This window comes from Populus euphratica, unplaced genomic scaffold (assembly GCF_000495115.2).
Source record: "Populus euphratica unplaced genomic scaffold, PopEup_1.0 scaffold1165.1, whole genome shotgun sequence".
NCBI lineage: Eukaryota > Viridiplantae > Streptophyta > Magnoliopsida > Malpighiales > Salicaceae > Populus > Populus euphratica.
In genome coordinates, this window is record NW_011501022.1 from 32,728 (window position 1) to 59,185 (window position 26,458).

General features: G+C 31.0%; 1 protein-coding gene across 1 annotated transcript; it reads left to right on the forward strand.

The window, feature by feature from the left end:
- Positions 1-23,812: 23,812 nt before the first annotated feature.
- Positions 23,813-26,143, forward strand: LOC105117063 (zinc-finger homeodomain protein 4-like). The gene has a single exon (XM_011014604.1). The coding sequence runs from the start codon at positions 25,036-25,038 to the stop codon at positions 25,876-25,878; it is 843 nt and encodes a 280-aa protein (XP_011012906.1). The 5' UTR covers positions 23,813-25,035; the 3' UTR covers positions 25,879-26,143.
- Positions 26,144-26,458: the final 315 nt, after the last annotated feature.

Sequence of the window (26,458 nt, forward strand, 5' to 3'; positions counted from 1 at the left end):
TAGTAGTAGTAGTAGTAGTAGTAGTAGTAGTAGTAGTAGTAGTAGTAGTAGTAGTAGTAGTAGTAGTAGTAGTAGTAGTAGTAGTAGTAGTAGTAGTAGTAGTAGTAGTAGTAGTAGTAGTAGTAGTAGTAGTAGTAGTAGTAGTAGTAGTAGTAGTAGTAGTAGTAGTAGTAGTAGTAGTAGTAGTAGTAGTAGTAGTAGTAGTAGTAATAATAATAATAATAAAGAAAGAGAAGAAGAAGAAGATGATGAGAACTTGGAGATGGAAAATTAATGTAAGGATTAAACAATAATAATAACAAATGTCAAGGTTAGAGGTTCCACTAATGGTATATCAAACAAGTATAGTATAAACTCTTATTATTGAATTGGAAACCACACACAAAGGAGGTTCCAATCATATTATATATTGTTAACATGATTACATTAGTCATCTTATTCGATTAATGCTAGTACTTGTAAATCTCGTCAAGCATTCATGATTATAACTTATGTTACCAACAAATCAAGTTCCTTTCATAGCTCAGGTGTTGGTTATACCATACATTATGGGCTATGAAAGTGCCAATCATTTGTTGTACCAAGTGTTATACAACATAAATCAAGATTAGTCATTTAACAAGCAAAGTATTAAAGAGTGAACAAGATAACAAATATAAAACATGTTTGTATCAAACATTAAAGTCAATGTTAAGTTTACACTATACTTATTCTTACAACATTAGTGTGACCTTTTCACCTTAACATAATAAACTTAGCTAAACATGATGAAAAAGAGAAACATAAATAAACATGATAAGAACATAAATAAAATAAAAGTTAACTAAGTAAAGAAAAGGAAATGAAAGGCATAAACAAGATATTAATGAAAATAAAACTTATGCATTATAAAAATACAAAGAGAGAAAGTAAGAGCATGATCTTGATCTAGAAACCAAGATGCCTAAATGCATGGCAAATGCCTTCTTTCATAAGCCAAAATTGGGAATTATTGGTTTGATGACTAATTGATTAGTGGGTGGCTAACTCTTAACTTAGTGACAATTCTTATCTTCTCTTATCTACCCTAAACGTCATTAATAACGTCATAATTGAAACCACTTGAAATCATGAAAGTTATAGCGAATTGTCTCAGCTTTTCAGGTAAAAAAAAATGGAAGACACTTGGACTTCTAGAACTCTAGCAAATTGATAACATCATATATATATATATATATATATATATATATTTAATTTATTTCCACACAATACATCATCATGCATAATATATATTTATGACTTTAGTTTTGCAAAGTTTCAAGTAACATACACATTAACATCACCATAACTAGTCATTGATAATTGATAATTTAATGTAATAACATTTTAGTTATGTAACCAAATAAAATGTCTACAATTACAACCTAAACATTAGATTATACATCCTACTAGTTAACATTTACCTAAGTTTAAACAAAAGTAACAACTAATAGCTACTTTGTAAGCTTGTGAGATACCTGTAATAAAATAAATGTCATTTATTAAGTCTTAAGTATTAATGTACTATATAGGAAATATACTAAATATGAAGTATTGTAGACATACTCTTATGTGGTAACCTCTACCATTACTATTGTATATTGCCCTATACATACATATGACAAGGATTGGCTAACCATTAGGTTAAGCCTCCCAATTATTCTCAATACCTTTTTCTCTTTCCAGTCGGCATCCTTTCTTCCTCCCCTAAATGGATACTACTACTGCTACTACCTACTCCCTCCACTAAAATAGAAGTGCAGCCCCACCAACTAGCCATTTTGAATCTACTACCGCTAGTTCTTTCTCCCACCATGATGTGCAAGGGAACGATCAAAACATGAGAGAAAGAGCCAATGTTTTTTTCTCTATTGAAACAACAGGATCAGCTTATTTTAAGCACATTACTCTCCTCCCTCTCAATGGATTTCCTACATCTTGTAGTTGATTGTCAGACTTCTTCTTGTGTTTGGCACACTCTTGAGAAAGTGCTTACTTCTCCATCAAATTCTCGCATTATGCTACTCCATGGCTCTTTTCAAGATCTTCGGCAAGGACAAGCTTCAGTTACTATATATATGTAGCACGCCAAGTCCTTGTTTGATGAATTGGCTGCTGCTGGCTAGCCCTTCTCTCTTGAAGACTTCAACCTCTATTTATTTCATGGCCTTCATGGTGAGTTTAAAGACTTGGTAACTAGTCTTGTGACCAAGGCAAAACCGTTGTCATACGCGGACCTTCACAGCCACCTTCTTACTCATGAGTTTCTGCATAAGTCTTCTCTTCCATCCTCTACTGCCTACACCATCTCTGCTGCTCTCTGCTCATCTTGTATAGCAACAGACCAACTCCTATTTTGGCCATAATAGAGGTCGTTCTTGTCATAGCTGGCGCTCCAATAACAACAGGTACAATAGCCATTGTAGGTCTGATTTTCATAGCCCTTCTTCCTCTTCTCCCACGGACCGAAAGTAGAATCACTAGTAGTAGAGCAGATGGCCTACTGCTGGTAGACTGTGGCCTCCTCACTAATCTTTTGAGCAGAATGTCAAGTGCCAATTATGCTTCTTCTTGGTTCTCAATGTGCTTAGTTTCGCAGTAGTGGTCATCAGCCTTCTGCCTACCTTGCTGTTGGTCTGGTTTCTGCCTCTACTTGGTTCTCAAATACTGGTGCAAACTAGTACGTTACTCCTGATTTTATGACTCTAACTAATTTTGCACCCTATCTTGGTAATAATCATTTGCATGTTGGTGACAATCAGGGTCTCTCTATATCCTATATTGGCCATATCATCTTACATTCTCCTAGAAACACCTTACATTATCTAATGTTCTCCATGTTCCTCGTATTACCAAACCATTGATATTTGTTCAAAAATTTTATTGTCATAATAATGTTTATTTTGAATTTCACGTCTCTGTGTTTTATGTCAGGGATCTCACCACTCAAGCAGTGCTCCATTCCGGTTAGAGCACTGATTGTCTCTATGTTCTCCCGGAGTCTTTTTCCACCACCATTCCTTAGGTTTATTGGTCTCCTTATATCTTTGCCACTACTGATCTGTGGCATCATCGATTGGGTCATCCTACATCTCATATTTTCAATTTGTTAGTTTTCAAAAGTAAAATATTGTGTACTTCTAGACACTCACTTGTTCAATGTGAAGCTTGTACGCTTGGCAAGTCTTCGTATTTGTCATTGCGACCTATAGGTCACAAAACTGCTGCTTCACTTGATTTAATTTTTAGTGATGTTTGGGGCCCTGCTCTTATGTTTTCTTATGATGGTTTTTGTTATTTTATTATCTTTGTCAATGCGCATACGAAATATATATGGTATTATCCTCTTGTTGCCAAATCTGATGTCTTTCCCACTTTTCAACATTTTCAAACACTTGTTGAACGTTAATTTTCACTTAAAACTAAATCTATTCAAATTGATTGGGGCGGTGAATATCATAAATTAAACAACTTCTTTCAAACTATTGGTATTCATTATAGATTAATTTGTCTTCATACACATGAGCAAAATGGAAATGTTGAGCCCTGTCATCGTCATATTGTCAAAATTGATCTAACACTCTTAGGTCAATGTAGTGCTCCATTATGCTTTTGGAATTATGCATTTGAATCTTCAATCTATCTTATCAATCACATGCCTACTCTTGTCCTCTAAAATTAGTCTCCTTTTGATTGTCTATTTAATCGTCCTCCTAATTATGATTTTCTATGTATTTTTTGGGTGTCTTTGTTTTCTATTTCCGCGTCCGTATCATGCTCATAAGTTGGATTTTCGTTTCTCCCCTTATGTATTCTTACGTTATAGTTCCTCACACCTTGGTTATTGTTCTCTCGATTTTGCCTCTCAATGTATATATGTCTCTCATCATGTTCATTTTCATGAGAATTTGTTTCCTTTTGCATATTCTAAATAGCTAACGAGAACCTCAGCTACTTCCTCACAGCCCACACACCTACCCAACCTATTCAGCCCCCATAATTTTCCTCCAACTGCCCCACAACATGCCTCACCCAGCAGCTCTGCCACACCCCCAGCACTACCCAAACAGCCTCGCCATCCCCCAACCCTGTCAACCACCACACCACCGCCACCTAGCCCTACCCCTCTATCACCATCTGCATATATATAGAAAAGGTTGGCTAACCATTTGGTTAAACCTCCTAGTTATTCTCAACTTTAAGGTTAATAATTTATTAAAACTTCAAGAATTTTCAAATCTTTCATCCATAATATTTAAAACCATTATTTTATAATCATTTAAAATTTCTCATTACATAATTAATTATCTGGTCATTCATATATAGAATCCAATATTTCTTCATGAATAACAATTACTCCAACAAACCCATATTAGTTGCCAATCAAATCTATCATTCCCATTTAGATGTCAATAATTCAATATTTCTTTATGAATATTAATTAATCCGACAAACCTATCTTGGTTGTCAATCAATCAAGTATTCCTATTTGGAAGCCAATAATTCATTATTTCTTCATGAACAATAATTACTCTAGCAAACCTATCTTATTTGCTAATCAATCTAACATTCCCATTCAAAAGCCAATAATTTGATATTCCTTTATAAATATCAATTACTTCCATAAACCCATCTTGGATGTCAATTGATTCAACATTCTCACATGGTAACTAATAATCTGGTATTTTTTTAACAAATACCAGCCAATTCTTACAACTCAAATATCTTTCCTCTCCATATATGTTGTCACTATCACTATTAATATTTTTATAGACTAACTAATTCATAAAAAAAGATTGAGGAAAATTTTAAAAGAGAATTACTACAATGTACTGGGTACCTAGCTATAACCTGACTATCAATGGCTCCACTTCCTTGCTGAATCACCTTAGTAATCTTCCTTGTTGCTTGAGATAATCCAACTCCTTTTGTCTGGGGTTTTACTTTAGTAACCTTTCCTAAATCAATAGGATTTCACTATATTATTAATTTATTAATAATTCTAATGGACCTAAATTGCATAAATGCATATTATAGTGATGATTTATCATATAAGTATGCAATTTAGGTCCATTAGAAAACACATAATTTACAACTTTTAAACACATTACAACTCTTATAAATTCTTCACCTTTTTGGTTGGCCGCCTTTGCCTCTATACATCCTAATTTTACAATTCAATTCAACAAATTTCTTACTTTCTCTAATCATTTCATCATCTGCAACAATAATTAACAACCAATTCCAATTTCCTTCGAATTTTATCAAAAAACCTTAAATCCTAACATGTAAGAATTCAATCAGATTAAAGCATTACTCTGCAAGAAATTTATCCAAGTGTGTAAAAACATCTTACCAAACAATAATTATGACTCCAAACACTCTGAAATCAAAATTTCCAACTCTTCTCCATCCTCGAAAATTGTCGCCCTTTCTCCTCCTCTCACTTGATTTCTCCTCACCAATTTAGTGATTAATGTGTTTAATTCTTGTAATTTTCAAGATTTTCTGCCAATCTTATGTTTTTCCAAGGCTTTTCACTACTCTTCCCCAGCAAAATGAAAAAAAAGATATCTTCCCCTCTTTTTCTTTCTTAATGGCCGGCATATATAGATTTCTCTCCTCTCTTTATATTTTTTTCTCTTTTATTTCTCCATAAATTTTAATAATTTTCAAACTAAGAAACTAACCACGCATACATAGAAGTTCCAGTAAAGTCATTCACATGCTATCTTCTTTTTATTGGATAATAACACGACGAATCATTATTCTATTTTCTATAGCTAATCATGATTCATATTTCCTTTCAAGATCAGCCACTTCACAATATATACGAGTTATAATACAAGATTAGCATCTTGACTGACTTATCTAATCTCTTTCCTTAACCGCATACATGAAGACACCAGATTAGCCACTCTTACATATATTCACCTTCATCTTTCCAGGTAAAACTTTCCAGGTAAGTCAGTGATCAATAAGTTGCTTAAATACCTTTATTGCTTAATGATACAAGGCAGACAACCCAACTCTCTACCACACACAAGCTCCTGCTTTTGTCTCTAATTTCCAGTTTCTGCATCTTAAATTTATTTATTAAACTAACTGAAGTATAGGTCCCCTAAAACACATACGATCAAACTTTGTTTTTGCAGGTAACAATCATCCATAATGTCCCAGTTCGTTGTCAATAGTGGAAAGCTCATGAAATCATTTGAAGTTTTTGAAAAATAAAATCCTGGAGACTTTGGAATAAATAATTCCAAACATCCTCTAATTAAAGTATATGGTAACAAATGAAACCAAATTATAACCGTAAAATATCTTGTCTTCTCCTCTAATTAGAATCTTCAATTGATCTTGAGTATATGATTTTCTTGATCTCCTCTAATGTGCAAACACGATTGATTTGTTTCTAATTACTTCACAATACTCTTTATATTATATTATTTAATAGTAACTTGTGCAGAAAATGATTTAAAGCAAAATGAGCTAGAATGATAGCTTGGCAGCTTTCGGATCCTAACAGTGTAAGAAAAGAAATTGCTTTATTAGGAATACACCCTGAATATTTCAAGCTCAAGATATAAACATCTTGAAGAGATGTTATTCTTTTTGGGAGAATGGAAATGATGATCAACAATTCAGGCATATGGAACAAGAGAGAGAGAAAGTGCGGAGACATGAGTACGAAGTTAGCAAGAATTAATCATAGCTATTGGGATGTGGTGGTCACTCTTGCTATATTTCACATTTCCAAATCTAGAGCAAAGAGACCATACAAATTGTTGAGTAGTTGTCAAACAAAGGATAAATTAAAAGGTTTCCCTTGGGTAAGCAACTCCTGTTATCATACCTACCTACGAAGTTAGCAAGTCTTGTTGTCTCAAACATGGTACTGTAAATGGAAAATAATAGTGGCTCTTGCTGTCTTGTTGAGTAGCTTGCCTCAGCTAAAACGAAACTACAAAGAAGAAAAAAAAAAAAGAGAGAGGAGAGATTTACACAATTTCATTTGAAAATGGAGATCAATGATTAGCATCTTTAAGGAAAGTTTTGTTTCCTAAGACAAGGCACCAATAAAAAAAGAGTTTGGTGACATGGTTTAGATTATTAGAGAAAAGTGGTATCTTGAAAGGAATACGTGAGGTGATCTTGTTGATTGGTCACGAATCCACTTTAATTTTAATTAAATTCCTTTACTTTGTTGTTTGATTGTTAAGAAAACTAGAAAAATATGAATGGAGTTTGTACAAAAATAATTAACATATCAAGACCAAAACAATAACACGTTAGCCCGGCACTCATATTATTCATGTTCCTGATTTCCTTGCAAGGACAGAAAAAATATAGTGGCCCAATAAGAAAAAAATCCATCATTAAATTATTTTGTTTATATTTTTATCGTTAAATTATTCACTTTATTTTGTTGATATTTTTATCATTAAATTTAACATATCACTAATAAAAAAACTATGTATTTCCAATAATATTTTTATTTTTCTATTGATATATCCATCAATAAATATAATATATTACTGACAGAGTATATCTTTAATTGTATTGGTAAGTTAATAGTAGTAGTTGTATTTGCAGTAATGTTTTTTCAACACTCTAAAATATATCGATAAACATGGTTTGTTGATAATACTATTAGTAAGTATTTAAAAAATATATTAAACAGAAGTAGAAAAATAATTAAAATAAATTAAAATAACATAAAAATAAAATATTTATTACATATTTAAATATTTTTATGTTCAAATATAATAAATCTAAAATAAAGATGGCACTGAAGGAGGAGGAGGAGGAGATGGGTTGTCACTGAGACCATAGGGTCAATTAGGGGTTGCATATGTACCACTCATTTATAATCTCATCTTAATTACCACTTAGCGGAGTTCTTTATGATCAATAGTGAGTCATTCATATCTTTCATTAAGATGGGTCATCTAATCCTGTACTCGTTGGTCTAATATCACCATGAACTTTAGAGTTTGAGTGCTTAGAACCAATTGCAAGCACCCAACAGTCGAAACACTATGGTCATTCATAATTTCTTGACTATAATGTTAGAGAGTTCGTACACCTGAATTTTATTGGGTCTATCAGATGATTCCCCCTCCAACCATAAATCCGAATCAAGATCTAGATTGGTTAAGGGTTCTTCACTGTATCTCTCCTTCAACTAGCTACTATATGTATATTGGAAAGAAAAAATAAATTAATCAAATTCAAGGAAATAATAACTTAATAGAAAAATAGTTGAAAACTAACATACCACAAAGTGCTTAGTTGGCTATCCATGAACTATTGCACTCCTTTTTGGTAATCATCATTCCACACATGTGTTTCAACAAAAAGCTTCATTGGGCTTGGCTTGCGTTCAAGAATTGTAGCTTGTAGATAAAAATATTGTCAGATAAATATATTTATAAAAAACAAAAAATAAAAAATGGATGTAAAAAAAAAACTTTTACCATCTGTTTTGCATGTGAACCGAACAAAACAAAGCCACAAGTGTTCGTGGTAATAAAACTATGAGCACGCCAGTTTTGGTTCTCCATACTGAACTATAACCATCGTGTGAAACCCATAGATTTCACATGCTGAATGTATTCTGTTCATATAGCCTCCAAGATGTATAGCAGTTTAAAATTCTTCCAAACCACAACATCATTACAACCTAGAATTGCTCGCTTTCTTTCATATATTTTTTTGGTTTTCTTTTGTGTCTCGTACCACAAAATCATGCAACTTATATGATACAAATGAATTATACATTAGTAAATGAAAAATAAAGTTGTAATATTTGGAATAAACAAAAATCATATTAATTTTGATCTTACCTAGTAGCAGTATAAATTTTTACTACAAGAGAAAATTTGAATGGGAGAGTGTTGATGATAATGTTGTAAGGAGGGTTTGAGAGAACTGGCTAATTAGATTTCTAATCAGTTGTGAGAACAATTTTTTCAAAGTTTAAAATTTTAGTAATTTCAATAAACTAATTAAACTAACATAATAATAAAAATATTTAAGTTAATATAAATTTAAACTTTGAAAATCATGCATCGACTTGTGGTTTCCATTCAGAATGTTTAGAAATCTAGCTCTATTGAAATAATAGATTTTACATAAATGATTTAAAACTGGCGTTATTGTTCTCATAACTTTAATATTTTTAAACTTGAAATTGAATTTGTTAAATGAATTTTTTTTAAAAAAAATTATTAAACATGTCATTGCGAAAGCAAAACAAACTTACACTAAGATGTCATCTTTTTACTGGGCCTTGTACTTGCAGGTAAATGGATCTTATTGTGAAGAGAGACCTCCCTTGATGTTGTGGCATCACACTTTAAGAGCCAGCATCGTGAGTTGATGCTTGTGGCTCAGGTACCTTTTCTTAGTCGGCAACTAATGACTTATGATCGTCAGCATCATTGCTAGAAGAACTAGCAACGATCTTGTCCTCACAGTGTGAAATAGACTTTTCCCTAGACATCTATATAAATTAACGGATAAAAAAATTAAATGATTTCTATTTTTTAAAAAAAATAAGTAGCATCTCTCCTATATAAGAAGCTACTTAAAATTTTTAAACTTGCAAATACATAACATATATACCACAACCAGTTGATTTTATTCAAATTCTTCCAACAATTTAGAATAATTCAATTTTGTAGAAAATTCTCCTTTTTTATATGATAATATTTTGAATCCTAAATTTAAAAAAATAAAAAATAATAATTAAAATTAATCCTACTCGTTTAATTGAAATTGAACAACAAAATTGGAAAAAATAATTAAAATTCCATAAAATAATGCAAAAATTATTTCAATAACAACTAAAATTCAACACAACTATTAATTCATAAAATTATTAAGAACATAAAATTGAACAAAAGTAATGACTAAAAAAATAATGCAAAAAAAAAACCACATAATAAAAGAAGAAAAAGGTATAAAACTTCTTACCTTAATAGCATGTTTAATTTAGGCTGAGAATTACAAAAATTAAAATAAACAAAATAAATGAAAAGAGATTGTTAAAAACCCAAAAAGAAAAATAAAAAAATAAAAAAAGGCAATATATCATAGGATGAGAAGAGAAAAGGATGCTTGATTTTGGCTCATGAATAGTTGAGAGATAGAAAAGAAGAGAAGAGGAAAGAAGAAGCCTAACTATTCTACCCATGGTCTTTTTATATTAGGTTTTACCAATAGAATTACTGATGGAATATTAAATATTAAGATTTTTAAAATTTCCTTCAGTAATTTTGTCTATGAAGTTAAATTGAAATTTTCAATTTGCATAAAAAATTTTAGAAACCCCTCCAACTATTATTGATTGTTTTTCATTATGTCAATGATTATGTTAGTAAAAGAGAAAATAGTCAACAGTCAAATAAAGCATTAATTGTTAGAGTGTTGGAATTTTCATTTTATCGATGATTTCATTAGAAAAAAAGCATTAATTTTCAGCTCTTTGAAAAGTGAACAATTTCCATTGCCACTAAAATATACGGACTACACATTCCATCAGTATATCCGTGTGTAATAAACATCGTGAACTATGTCAAGAAGAAAGGGAATAATTTTCATCGCTACTGGAATATACCGACAAAAACATTATGTTAGTATGCTCATATGTAATGAACACAATGAATAGTGTTAGAGAAAAGGGGAACAATTCTCATCACCACTAGAATAAATTGATGGAGACATTCCTTCGGTATATCAATGTGTAATTGTCACACCCTCGCAAGCAAAGTGCGGTGTCGCGACGACCCTCGATTGATTTTGAGTATTTTTTTTGTTTATTGTGTAAAGGAGTTGCCACCTAGTATTTTGGTCACTAGGAACCCTAACTGGTTTTTTAGAGATTCTAAGGCAAGGGGCTGGTTGTGTAAAGGGAAGGTATTAGCACCCCTAGTATGCCCTACCTAAGGTAAGCTCCTTGATGTTTGGTTTGCTTTATAATTGCATTGGTGTTTTCTAATCCCATCAGTTTTTCTACGTTTGATTCAAAATAAATTTATTAAGATAGAAATCCAAGAAGATTCCATGTGCTTTAAAAGCTCATTTTTCCCTTAGTATTTCAAGAGTTTGCGACTCATAAATCGCAAGGAGGGATAAAAATTTAGAAATCTAAGGTTATTTAAAAACCTATTTTTGCCTTAGTATTTTATATTTCCACAGCTCATTTTTCCCTTAGTATTTCAAGAGTTTGCGACTCATAAATCGCAAGGAGGGATAAAAATTTAGAAATCTAAAGTTATTTAAAAACCTATTTTTGCCTTAGTATTTAAAAAAATTTGAAATATCCTCGATTATAATCAAGGCTTCTTTCAAGGATGTGTGATGACTTATTATCCCTAGAAAATTATTTTGGATATTTACCACTTAGGGTTTCTTTATTCAAATATTAACAGTGAATAATAACAAGTTATTCCCATTAAATATTTTGGATATTCATCTCTTTGAGATTTTATTATCCAAACATTAATGGTGAATAATAGATGAATTCCCTCTAAAATAATTTTTTTTATTTTTTTGAAATATTGGCCAATATTTTAGGATTTTATAAACATGTTATAAAATTCAGAAATGCAAGAAAATAATTTTTGTTGTGTTTCAGAAATCCATGCGAAAACAAATTTTCAAAACTTCCAATATTTTTTGTATAAAAAAAGAGCATTCAAAACATGTTAGGGTATTGGCTGTATGCAACACACAAGAAAATATTTTTTTGATAGATATGTATATTTTTCACATTTGCATTGAAAACCAGGTATTCTAAATACGAGATTTCTATTTTTACAATACAAAAAAAACACATAAAAAATAAATATACATTGCCTTGCCCGGTTACTGTTTAAGTGAATTAAATTTCACTTGAACAGTAACAAATGCAACTAAGAATGCATGCAAAAGCTGGGAATAAAAGACAACTTGGTCTGTTAGCGATGCTTCTTTTTTTTCAATTCTCAGTTGTTTGCATTCGTCTAGTGTTCTCTTGTGTTGCTTGCCTCTTTCTCCTTTCTTCTCCCTATTTTCTTCTCTTCTCTTTCCCTTCTTCTTTGTTCTACTTTCCTTTTCTTGAAAGCTGGTGTTGAGATGGATGAAGATGATAGGTGTTGAAGCTTTTGTGCTCAACCAATAGTTGCTCCTTCTAAGGACAGCGAAAGTGATGGCACACTGGTTTTGGTCTCTGTTTGTTTTCTCTCCTTCTGCTAATGCCTTCTCTCTAGATGATGAAGATGATGGCGATGAAGGCGTGTTGTGCAGGTGGAGTTGTCACCCTTGCCTCTGTGTTTTCCTTGCTTTCTCTGCCCTACCTCTCTCTCGTTTCTTATTGTCTTTCTTTTCTCATTTTTCTCTATTCTCTCCATTCTTTTTCTATTTTTCTCCTCTTTAGATCAACAGCCAAAGGTTCTATATAGCCTATACATGGCTTTATTTAGGAAATAAATATTACATTAACTCTAGGGTGTAATATCGGGTGAGCAGAAATAGAAAACCAAAATATTTTGATTATGATTCTCAATCATCAGTGATTTCTTTCTAGTATAGAGGATGGTGCGGCTCCTTTCTTTCCTTTCATAGCTAGGACCATAAAGCACTAGTTGCACACTTTAAAATGAGGCAATACAAACGTGGTTTGCAAATAAAAGGAAAGAGATAACCAGAGAAAAGAGGAAAGAAAGAATTGCAGACAGGGAGGCATTCTTTTCCTTTTCTGATCTAATTCCTATTCTTCAATTTCATCACCTGGTAAAATTTCTTCTAATTTTATCTTCAATCAACTCCCTTATTTTAACACCTTTTACATTTAGTCCTTGATCTATAAAAGGCCTTCAAATTAACCTACAATTGATCTTTAATATTTAAACATCTTGCAATTGTGTCCTTGCAAACTTGGGCAAAAATACTTCTCATGCCAAGAATCCCTACTTTCACACTAGATATTCAAACAAAAATATCTTGAGCTTCTGATATCAAAATCAAGAGATTCAAAAGCTCAAATTTATCTATGCATCTAGGACTACAACTTTGATGAAGGAGTCGTAGTGAGATAAAATCTTTTTAGATAACAAAATTTGGCAGGAATCTAGTTGGTCAAAAAGGTTTTTGATCTGACAATGTCGAGCATCCAAATTTGACTAAGAGTTTGCCCTAAGAATAGTGATCCCTATGACCCAACAAAGGTGTTGTTAATTTTTCAACGTACGAGACAAAATATAGCTAAAATAGTCAGACAACGTACGAGACCAAGTCAAAATCAGAACCTAAGTTGAAACAAAAAAAATTGCAATAGCAGCAAAACCAAATTTTTTTGTGTAAATTCTGAGGGATTTATCCAACCTTATAGACCAACTAAAGAAGGAATGAATTTAGCATTATGAGGACTCCTAATTAATCTAAGAAAACTTGATGATTTTGGCAGCTAAGGGGAAGAATAAAGAAAGCAGAAAACAACTCAAATAAGGTTTTGAAAAAATATTTATTTCTCTGCTTTTGTCAATCTTTCAACAAACATGAGTTAAACTCTTACACTCAGTTCATAATAGGTATACACCATCTCCAGCATGTAGAGCCCAAAAATAAGGAATAATAGTAATGAACACCATGAATAATGCCACTAAAATATACCGATTGATATATTCTGTCACTATACCCATATATAATGTACATTTTATTAGTATTTTCATTAGTATAAAACAGTGTCTAATATCAAATTGTATTTGTATTCCTCATCTATACATCCTGCACATACTTAAATTTCCAAGTGCACGCACAACATAATAACACCACTTCTTCTTTTTCTTCTTCTTATTTTTCTTCAATTAACTCATTCTCATCTCCATCATATCTTCTATATTGATTTCATTGTTATTATCTTCATCAACTTGTACATGTCTGCTGAAGTTCAAAACATCATTCAACTCCTCAGCATCAATATGAACAAAAATATTATTGGCGACACGTAAATTTTAATTTTCTTCTAAGTCATTAGATGAAGCAAATCAATATGGATTGACTAACTTATAAAGTTGAAAAACATCATCTCTTATATTTAATTCATTGTTCCAATCCTGAATAACTTTGACATGACCCCTAAGTTTAGTTTCATTACGGATAACTAGTTAACTCTTAAACAATTTCTTCTAAAGAAAGGAGTATATATGTAATAAACTTGTTGGTATTTCCTAGTGAAAATAAAGACCTCGTCGACGTTGCAAAGTCTAGCCTTTAAATTAATCTCGACTAAACTATGATGAGGATCTACTCGGATTTCTCCATCAGTAGTGTCATACCAAAACCATTTGAATAAAAATACTTTATTTTACTTGTTATGATATTACAATTTAACTACCTCTTCTAACTTCCTATAATAGTCAACTTCAAACTTATTAGAAATCGATTCCTTAACACAAACTTCATTGTTATATGTCTTTCTACCCTACCAATATTTTTTAATATGAAACACATGTCCATTGAAGAAATACCTATTTTAAAACTTTCTCTCTTTCAAGATCCAAATTTAGTAAAGAGAAAGGAACACTAGCATTCCATCCCAATTTATAAACCTGGTATATGAAGTACAACCATGAACAGTTAATAAGAAATATGTAACAAAATTAAGTATCTCGAGAGATAAGAATAACTTCATCTCTATTTCAGGATCCAAATTTAGTAAAGAGAGAGTAATACTAGCATTCCCTCCTAATTTATAAACATGGGATATGAAGTACAACAATGAACAATGAATGAGAAATGTGTAATGAAATTAAGTATCTCGAGAGATAAGAATAATTAAATAGTATTTACATATGTTATGAACCATGTAAAAAATTATTAATCTTAATTCCATTAAAAATTAAGGATGCACACTATTAAAATCTTTCCAAGCTTCACCATCACTCCATCCACCTCATCATGTAATTGGTGCCATATCATATGCTCAATAATCTTTGGTGACATGAATAATCTTTACAGTCTAGGTGTGATTGGAAAGTATCTAAGTTTTATATGTGTGACATAAGTCCTTCCCCCCTAGTTTTAGGTTTATAACAAGAATGCCTATATGTTCTACACTCGGTCAGCTCTATATTTTCAAGGTAGTATCTAGAAACATGCTAATTTTCTGTTATCCTAGACCGAGGGATTTTATCATGGATAATTCTTTCATAATCGACCTAACTCAACACATGATCTAACTTGATGGTAACCACTTGTGCAACAACTAATAATTTACTGTGATTTGTGTAACCATCTCATAATGGTTCATTAGAATCTTTCAAAAAATCAAAAAATCTGGATGTGTTTGCATTAGATTCTTCATTAATAATTGGACATTGAGTGATATGACCCTAATTCATTCTCATTACATCCATAACCATATTTCCATAAGGATTCTTATTGTCATTTAGAACTCCATGTACGTTGCTAGCAATAAAATTTAACTCAATCATCTTTTCTACCATGGTATCGTGATGAACATATGGTTCTCTATATGCATACCAATACATGTATTTCTCCGTGAACTCTTTTTGTAAAAAATGCATCATTACAACATCTGGATTGAGAAACTTTTTATTTTACACCTCTTGCATTGATATCTAATGTTGCCCCCACTAATATTTCTCGAAGTAGATAGTGAGTAATTAATAAAACCTTAAACCCCATTATAATAATTCATCATTTGTAACTCTTAGAGTGAATCTCAATACATCCATGAATGATCATCCATTACTTATATCAAACCTATATAAAATAACGATGACAACATGTATTAATTAACTATGTTAACTAAATAAATTTATAAAAATATTGGTTTGGCTCAAACTTATTCAATCTATTTTAATAGTTCTCTTAATATATTATTAATTATTTATATAAATTCAAAAATTTAAATAACATTAATAAAATATAAAACAGACCTGTTAAATAAGTCATTGTTTATTTCATCACAAAACTCCTATGTCAAAAATTCAACATAAGTTATATCAATTTACAAACAAATATAATTTTACAAAATCTAAAATAAACTCTAACATGTACAAATCGTAAATCCATACAATAAATTTGTTCAAGAAAAAACTATAAAACAAGTAAGCACCCAAACAAAATATATATACTAAAAAAATATACAAAACAATATTAACATTTTAAAATTGTGTTCAAATAAAAAAAAAGGTAAATTTGCTTACTTAAGATGGAGAATTCTCAATAAAATTTGAATCAGAATACAGATGTTGACAAACTAAGTGTTGTTGTGAATAGATTTGTTATGGGAAGTTGAATTATGTTGAGATGGGAGAGGAGGGGGTGGCTGTTTGTTGTAGAAAAAAGGCATCAAGAAGAAGGAGAAATGAGGGAGGGGGAGAGGAGGGTCAATCATCAAGTCATAAATTAAGTATTACTGATGGAGTTACTGACATAATTATCATGACAGTTACCCCATTAGTCATTCGGTCAGTGAAAATGTTATGTTACTGTGCGATGTGTCTTTTTTGAATTCTATTGTAATATCTTTTATAATATACCAACAAAAAAATTTTATCAGTATATTTACTGATGTACTTTACCACCAAGTTAATTCTGTCAATAACATCGTCTGTAAAAGTTACACACCATCATATTTTTTAGCTTTTTTATTTTTTTTCCTTACTATAGTTCCCTCGGTATATATATACCAAGAGAAGAATTATGTAGGTGTGTACTGATTAATATAATGATGAAAAATTATATTGGTAAGTTTCCCCGAAATATATTGACGGAAAAATTTCTTTAATGTTTCCATTTATATTTGCTATTTTTTTTAAGTGATATATCACCAAGCTTATTTTCATTGGAGAAAATAATTAGAAAATGAGATAATCCCATAATATGTTTATATGTGAATGTGTGTTAATGGATTATTGATATTTACACCTGGATTATGTAATCAATGCTCCATCAATAAATATTCCATTACTTGGTTTGAACCGGCAAGCAGGCTAATCATTATGTATATTTGGACCCATCTTATTATTAACCGACCTTTTGTCGTAAAATACTAACATGAAGCACATGTTATAGGTTAGCAAGTGACATATAGGGGAATAAAAATGAAAAATGGCATTTAATAGATTTCTTGGGATACCAATTTATTCAACTTAATTCATCAACATGATTATATCTATTGACTAGAAAGTTGGAGAAACAAGGAAAAGAGAATATGTTAGTGTTAGCTACAGCACATCGACATTGTAAAGATTTCATTGATAAGACATGACAGGTATATTCATATGAAAAGGTTACGGCTTTGCTTGCATTTAGTCGACAATTGACATTGATAATTAACTAGCTTTCTACTAAAATGGTTTTCAAATACAAGATATGCCATTGTTTGCTTCTTCTTCTTTTTCTTCTCCTTTTTCCCGTGTAATCTTACCGGACAAAAAAAAACAACCCGACAATTTCTTGATCTATCAACTCACAATGTCAGGGCTTGAAATCACCGCGGGTTCATTAATCGATTTGTAAGTAACTTACACTAAAGCTAGTTAAATATCCATTAAAAAAAAAAAGTAGAACCATAAAAACATTTTTGCATCTACTACAGTATATAAACTTGGTGTGTTTAATATTATAGTACATTATATTTTTTTAAAAATACATTTTAATTGAAAATATATTAAAATAATATTTAGTTTTGATATATTTTGATTTTTAAAATCAATATATCATGATAATAGAAAAAACTTTTAAAAGTATTTTGAAAAATAGAAGCAAATGCAATACTAAAACTCTTAATTCTAACTTTTCTAAGGTAAATTATAGTGGAAATAAATTAAAGATTGGGTAACACAACAAAATTAGATGTTTTTTTCTAAAGTGAGCATATTGTATGTAGAACCGTTGATAAATCGTCCACGCTCATCATAAGATCCCCGGCACCAATAATAAGTATTTCCTTAGCATAAGGGAAGGGGAAAAAAAAGGTTTTCATGCCCACGATTCTGCATAATTGATCCAACATAATATATTGGCCATTCTTTCCTTAAGCCGCGGTTTATTTTATTTTTTTATTTATTTTTAATAGGATAGATCCTTAAATTCTTGGGTAATATATTTTTCTTGTGGTGGAAAGATCCTTACTAATTCCCTATAATATGGCACTTTGTGCTGTTAGAATTGCGCATGGTAGTGTACGTACATATCCTATCTTCAAAACATGGACAGCTTATCTTGAATACAAAAGTTCGGAAAGGGTGAAGAGATCACTCTCAAAAACCATATACAGAGAATTTGGGCTGGCAGTGATTGAGATTGATGGATACAAATGTTCCTCCCCCTAAAAGCAAGAAGTTTTTGATCTGAACATCTTGAGAATTGTGATCAACGATGTGTCATCGACACCATTTATACTTGTGGACCCTTTTCCCAGTGCCATAATTAACCCTCTCACCTCGCTCCTAAATCAATTGCAGTACATGATGTAAGAGAACTGATGGTGTTAATTGCATGCAATTTGTCAATCCATGTTACTTGCAGATTATACAAGACGTTTTGGCGATGAAAAAGTAATTCTCTTCTTGCAAGATAATTCATACACTGAGAAAACGATAGTATATAGAATAAAGATAGGCGAAAAAGAAAAAGTAGCAGCAGTCATGAGGAATTACCAGAACAAGGGACAACAAAGATAAAAACAAAAATAAATAAAGAGGGATAAAGTCTCTAAATGTGCTGTGGATTGTAGAATAAAGGCAGGCATGGATAATGAAGAATAAAGTGACTCGGATAATTACATTTAATAAAGGAGGGACTAAAATTCAGTTTTTTTTCCTCCACAGTAAAATGGGTAAAGGTATTATAATATTATTCTTTTCTCGTCTTTTCCTAAACCCATCCTCCGGCCTCAGCACCAGAAAGTTACCTCAAATGTGACATCTACAGCTAGCTTTGCATCTCGATTTTAACAATTTTTGTAGGGGAGTAATTAACCGTTTGAAATAGGGAAAAAAGTACCTGTGTTTAATTTCAATATAAGTAGACTATGACTTTGCAAAAACCTAGAAAGATCCAAGTTGTCGTAAAAAATAAAAATTACAGTGATTAATTATTATTTAATTAACTGACCAAGATAAGAAAGCAGTGGTTGAGAAATCTTATGATAACCTCATGAATGATCACTTGATTAATTAATGGAGAGTGTTTTATGCAGCCCAAGGTGAGGTGATCATCTTGCAATTCAAATGCCGAGCTATTAGCTAATTGCCCCCACGTACATCAGTGAAGTCTTTGCATGAACATTGTATATCTGACCAAAACAATTTTAATTAATTGATACAGGTTGTGATCAGTTGGATCCAATAGATTTGCCCTCTATATATTATAGTTTTTAAAAAGATGTTTTAAAATAATGATGGATCTTTTTGCTTGAAACTAGGGATGCTTGAGTTAAGGCATGATTACAAAAATTCTTCTACAATTTTACTTTTCCTTTGTACTTGTCCTTTGAGTTAAGGCCTTCTAAGGAAGCACGCAAACGATAGGGGGGAAATTAAATTTAAAGAATCCCTCTACAAACCTACATACACTGGAGAAAATTTCATAGTAAAGTCAATCTCAGGTCTTTGAATGTATATATAAATCATTCACATGAATTGCGTGACAATGTTTATTGTCGAAATTAATGGGACAGTTGTTAAATTAAGGTAGCCAGTGACATCACGTAAATGTGCTCATCCCACGGAAGAATGAAGAGCAGTCAATTCACATAAACGATAATATATTTTCAAACATCCTCCTGTTTTTATTACCAAAGTAAACTAGGACAACTTTGAACTTCTTTATGATTACAATAGTGGTGATTATTTAAAATATTTTTTGTTTAAAAATATATTAAGGTAAAAAGTTTTTATTTTTTTAAAATATTTTTGGAATAAATACATCAAAATTATCAACTTAATTTTTTTAAATAAAAATAATTTAAAAAAAAATTCCAACCACAAAAACAAACATTATTTTAGTAAGATTTTCCATAGTAAAAGAGATTTTTTACCACCTTAGCACAGTAGGACAATTGTTTCCTAAACTAACAGAGCTGGAAAAATATTTCACATTCTAGCACAAAACATAAGTGGTGCATGTACCGCATGGGAGACCTATTAAGACATGCATGTCCACAAGTTGTGCATATAATACATATGCATCTTAGTAGATTGCATATGAGTACATGCGTGTGATTTCTCAATTAATTATTTCCAAACCAGTTTCTTCTTTCTTTTCCTCTCTTATTATTTTTTTTCTTCCCCTGCCTTCTTTCTCTTCCAAACATCATTCTTAACTCAAGTCACCTAATCTCTTTCTCAATCATAAAAAAAAAATTAAAAAAAAATATTTCCTCTTTCACTGTAATATATAAAACCTCACTTTTCTCTATTTTTCTCTCTCTATCATTGAATCTCTCTCTAGCCTTTCACCCGCGACAACCATCGATCCCTTACCACCATTATTACCACTATCATCCATAAGAGTATTATTTTTTAACATATAATAAAACTCTTATTTATATCTTATAAATAATAACATATTGTTTTCTTATATACTGGGTCATTTTTTTAATATGTGAGGGTTGAAGAGATTCGGTCGTGGTTTATGATATTGCTGATGATATTGTGTGGTGCTTTCAATACTTGATTCTCGTTGTGTTGTTTTTCACTTAATGAGGTCAAGGAGACTCAACTTTTGAAAAATGCAATAAAAGATGATGGGGTTATTTATTATACCGGATAGTAACATGCTAATGGTTCTAGTGGTATAGGCCCATTGATGAGTTTATATTGTTTAATTTATAATTGAATAGATATTGTTTATTGTAATAATTGTTTCGGTGTTGCAATTCAAGTTTTTTTTAAACTATGGAATTACTTGCTGTGAAATTAGATTAATTTTTTCAAATAGTTATGTTGAATTTGTTGTGATCAACAACTTGTCGACTTGAGCTTGAGTTGTTATTTTTGTAATTTTGTTGTCTTTGAAATTGTGTTTTGGTTAGTATTTTAATAGGTTGTCATGTACTACATGTGTGACTTATATATTAAAAGATAAAATTATTACATGCATAACCAATGGTTGTGTATGCAGGAAATGCGCAACTTGTAGACACCCATGTGCTATATACATGTCTTAATAGGATGTGCTTATGTTACATGCATATCTTAATATGTCACATATATAGTATATGCACAACTAGTGTTTTTATGTTAGAGTGAAAAATATTTTCCCAACTATGTTAGTTTTGAAAATAATTGAGTCTTTTATGCTAATGTGGAAAAAAAAAACTCAATAAAAGATGAGATGAAAAGGGTTGAAGGCAAGGCATGTCCATGTCATATACTTATAGGCACAAAACTAGCTCCATCAAGAATTGATGGGATTAGCCTTTAACATTTTTTGATGATATATAAAGGATAATACATCATTGGTCATCATTATGTTATAGGTTGGATAAAAAAATTGACATAAAAAATAATATCTAGAAATTGCTAATATTTATTTTCTAGTAAAAAAAAAGAATTTTAATCATGTGACGATTGTTCTTATATGACCTGGTCAATTTGACAAATCCAAAGACAACTCAGATAACAAGTAAAAAAAGAATTTGATCTAAAATAAATATTCAAAATGGTGATTTTTTTTAATAAATATTAAGATGGTAATATATTAGATCGACTTGAATCAACCAGAATTAACATGTTAATTCATATGACAAGTCATAAAACTATGAGAACACCATAGAAAGCAAATAAAAAAAATATGAAGCTTAATTTCAAATAAATTCAATGTTGAATGATGAAATTAAAAAATATGTATAATATAAAAAGGACAAAAAATGATCTGAATCAACCAAGGTTAACCCCTAATAAAAATCAAATTGAAATGACTTATGAATCCTAATTTTCAATTAACACGGTGTTAAAAAATAAAAATGAAAAAAAAATCAATGAAAACAAGTACACAAAAAATAACTTGAGTTAACTTGAGTTAATAAGTCAAATATATAACTCGAGTCATGAGACGAGAATAATATTATAGAAAACAAACTAAAACAAGTCACAAACCCTAGTTTCTAATCAACCTTATATTGAATGATAGAATTGATAAAAAAAAGTCAATTAGTAAAAGTGAAAAAAAAACTCTAGTCAACCAAGCTAATTTGTCAAACTTGTGGTCTATGTCATAAGATTATGATAATCTCATAAAAAAATAAATTAAAAAATATTATGAAGTTCAATCCACAATAAACTTAATATTGAAGGATGTAATTAAAATTAAAAAAGACACAAAAAATAACTCAAATCAATCCGAGCTAACCTGTAAAACCCATAACTCAAATCATAAGATAAGGATAATTTTATAGAAAGCAAATTAGAATAAATCATAAAACTTAATTCTCAAACAATCTAATGTTGATAGATAAATTTTTTTTAAAAAAAGTCATTTAAAAAAAGAAAAAAATCGAGTCAATCATATTAAGTTGTTAAACTTATGATTCGAGCCATGAAATTAAGATAACTTTATATAAAATAAAGTAAAGAATTACAAAGTTCAATCTTTAATAAACCTAATATTGAAGGATAAAATTGAATTTAAAAAAATAAAAATAAAAAAAGCTAAAGAAAGGGGAAAAAAAACTATTCCAGTTAATAGTAATTTTGAGGAAGAATACAATAAAATCCTCTCTTTTTTAGTTTTTTTTTTTAAATTAGATGATTGACACGCTTTACGTTGTGGATTATATGAAAAAAATGTAAATAAATATTTAGGCATTGTCAATGTTTTTTCTAGTAGAAAAAATAAATAAATCTTGTAAGAATTGATTTGATGCAATTTAGTTGCCTTGACATGTCCAAATGTAATTTAAATGACAAGTAAAAATATAATTTGAATCAAAATAAATATTTAAAATGAAAGTTTTTTTAATAAATATTAAGACAAAAATATATTAAATTAATTTATGTCAATCCAAGTTAAGATGTTAATTCCCAAGTGAAGTCATAAGATCATAATAACCTCATAAAAAATAAATGAAAATTAATTTTTAACAAAACCAATATTGAAGGATGAAACTGAAAAAAATAAAAAAAAAGGCTCATAAAAATAACTCAAGTTAACCTAGTATAATCTATTAAACTCGCGATTGTACTATAAAATTAGGATAATTCTATAAAAAGAAAATTAAAATAATTTATGAAACTTAGTTCTTGATTAACATGGTGTTGAAAGATGAAATTGAAAAAAATAATTAAAAAAATATTTGAGTTAATCAGGGTTAACTTGTCAAACTCATAACCCAAGTTATGAGATGAGAATAATCTTATAGAATACAGATCAAAACAAATAATGAAATTTAATATCAATCAATCCAATATTGAATGAGAAAAATTAAAAAAAAAACTCAATTCAACTTGTTAAATTCATAATTCTAATTATCATTATATTATAATCTTATAAATATTAAATTAAACAAATTATAAAATTTAATTTTTAATAAATTTAATATTAAAAAATAAAAATAAAATTAAAAATGTATATAAAAAAACAAATACTATTCTAATAAATATTGTTAATTATGTGAGAAGAGTTGGAGTAGAAACCCACTAAGTTTTTTTTTTTTAATTAGGGTACACAGGGAATTAGGCTAATTTCTTTTAAGAATAAGCATTTCTTTTCATAATTCTTTTTTCTGTGGTTATCTCTCCCTTGTCCTGTCCACTATCTGACACACTGCTCTGTATATGGCGTAAAACCTTGATGCCTGATAGTGCAAGCAAAGCAAAGGAAGCACTCCACCGTTTTTTTTTTTTTTTTAATTTCCCTCACTAAAACACACTGTATTCCTCTTTGTCAGTAAAAATCTGCTTTTCTCTCTCTTCTCTCTTCTTTTTGCCCCTCAACACTACTATAAGCTCGTTGTTTAGTGCTCGCTTCACTAGCAAAACCCACCTTTCAAACTCTCTCCCGTCCTTCTTTCTTTCTCCCTTCTCCTCCACCACCCATTTGTTATACTCTTTTTTCCTGTCCATATTCTCTTCTTCTTAGCAAAAACCTTCTTGTTTCCTCTACAACCACTGTGGAAAGTGTTTAAGCTCAGTGTCATCAAATTAGACAAGTTCATTCTTGATGGTATCTTGTCTTCATCTTCGTTAAGCCATTTCTATTTCTATAGCTAGAAAAGAAATAAACGGGGTTTCCAACTAGCTGCCATGCTCAATCATTTCCTTGTATTTTAGGGAGTGTTTGAGTGTTGGCTCTCCCTCCCTCCCTCCCTCTCTCTCTCTCTCCCCCACACTTACTTTCATGAATAGGGAAGGATATGTGTGGAGAGAGAAAGAGGTTATTTTGATCATATTGGTTTTGCCAGTTCCTAAGTCTCCACTGTTACTGAATTATTCTGCTTCTTTCCTTTTCTTCTAAGTTGACTATAGAAGTGAGAGTGAGATGCGTATTCATGAAGGTCTAGCTAGGTGGTTAATGAAACGTCTGTTTCTTTGAGCTTTTTTTTTTTTTTTTCAAAAGATTGGCAACTGTAGTCTTACATCCTCATATAACAAACCCCCACCCCATCAAAGCAACTGCTTCTCAATTGCCTCAAGAAAAGTCCAAAGCTGCTGTGAATCCTAAGATTAGGTCTCTTTTTCTTATATACAACTGATCTTTTAGTTGTTGAGGGGGGTCAATTTGCAAGAAAGAGGAGTTTCTTAGTGTCAAGAATTAATAGGTTCTATACTTTCCTAGTTAGTTTTTGTTGCTTCTAGAAAAATAGACGATGCCACTTACTAAAAAACGCCTAGGATTTTAAGAAAACAGCCCGCTTCTGTTTCTTTTTCTTTTTTTAATTCTAAGCATTTTGCCTCTCAATTCTGCTTCCTGTCTGGTTCTTTCTCTTTTGGTCTCCAACCAAACAAACAAGGCACAAGTAAAATAATTGCCCAAAAACGGGAGAGGAAAGAAATGGAACTTTCAGGTCGTGAGGGGGAGATCCCCATTCCATTAAATGCATTTGGCGGAGGTCATGGGCACTTGATCCAATACGATCATGCTGCAACCCACAACCCCATCATCTCTTCCACGGCACCCCAAATCCCCTTCAATAATGGCCCTTCCATAACCACAGCAAGTATGGATGATAATCATGTGCCTTACAAGAAGATGGTTAGGTACAGAGAATGCCTCAAGAACCATGCAGCTGCCATGGGAGGCAATGCCACTGATGGGTGTGGTGAGTTCATGCCTAATGGTGAAGAGGGTAGCATAGAAGCTCTCACTTGCTCAGCCTGCACTTGTCACAGAAACTTCCACAGAAAAGAAATTGAAGGTGAACACACCTCATGTGGAGATTGCTACCATAATAACCCACATTTCAACAGGGTTGGAAGGAAAGTTATTTTAGGCCACCACAAGAGCATTTTAGCTCCTGAGGCTTTAGGGTACCCTACAGCCACTGGTACTGTAGTACCCTCAAGAGCAGCAGCACCCCACCATCAAATGATAATGTCTTACAACATGGGGTCGCTTCCTTCAGAATCTGACGAGCAAGAAGATGGGGGTGGAGTGGTGATGGCCCGGCCTGCACAGTTGATGAAGAAAAGGTATAGAACAAAGTTCACACAGGAACAGAAGGAGAAAATGCTCAACTTTGCAGAGAAAGTTGGGTGGAAGCTACAAAAGCAAGAAGAAACTGTAGTGCAACAGTTCTGCCAGGAGATAGGAATCAAGAGAAGAGTCCTCAAGGTTTGGATGCACAACAACAAGCTCAATCTTGCCAAAAAGAACCCCTCCACCACTACTACTTAAAAAAATTAAAATAAAGAAGATTAACCCTAAACATTGCCATCTCTCTTTTAATTAGCTAGATTTGGTTTAACCCTACTTGTTACTTAAGAGCAGTTACTCTGCTACCTTTTTACACTACCTTCTTTCTTCTTTTCTTTTTTTTTTGGACCTGTTTCCCGAGTTCTCTTAATATTTACTACTAAGTAATAATTAGATTAGTTGTGTGATGTTAAGTAGTTAATTTAGGAAAATTGGGGTTTAGTGGAGTTACTGTTTGAGTGTTTTTGCCCATTAATCCATTTTTAGTGTGTATAAGTGGATTGCAAGACCTGAGTCTTAAGTTACTAATCAATTTAATGATCTTTTTATCGTAATGCAGTCCATTACATGGATCCAAGAGCTTATCAATTACCTATCTCCTTCACTATCTTTATTAATTCTAATTATATTAAGTATAATGAGATGGTTTACACATAGATTTACATACACTTTATATTTATCAATTAATTATCTCCTCCACCATCTCTATTAATTGTAATTGTGTTATAGTGAGATGATTACATATAGATTTACATAATCTTTTGTTATATTTGATATAACA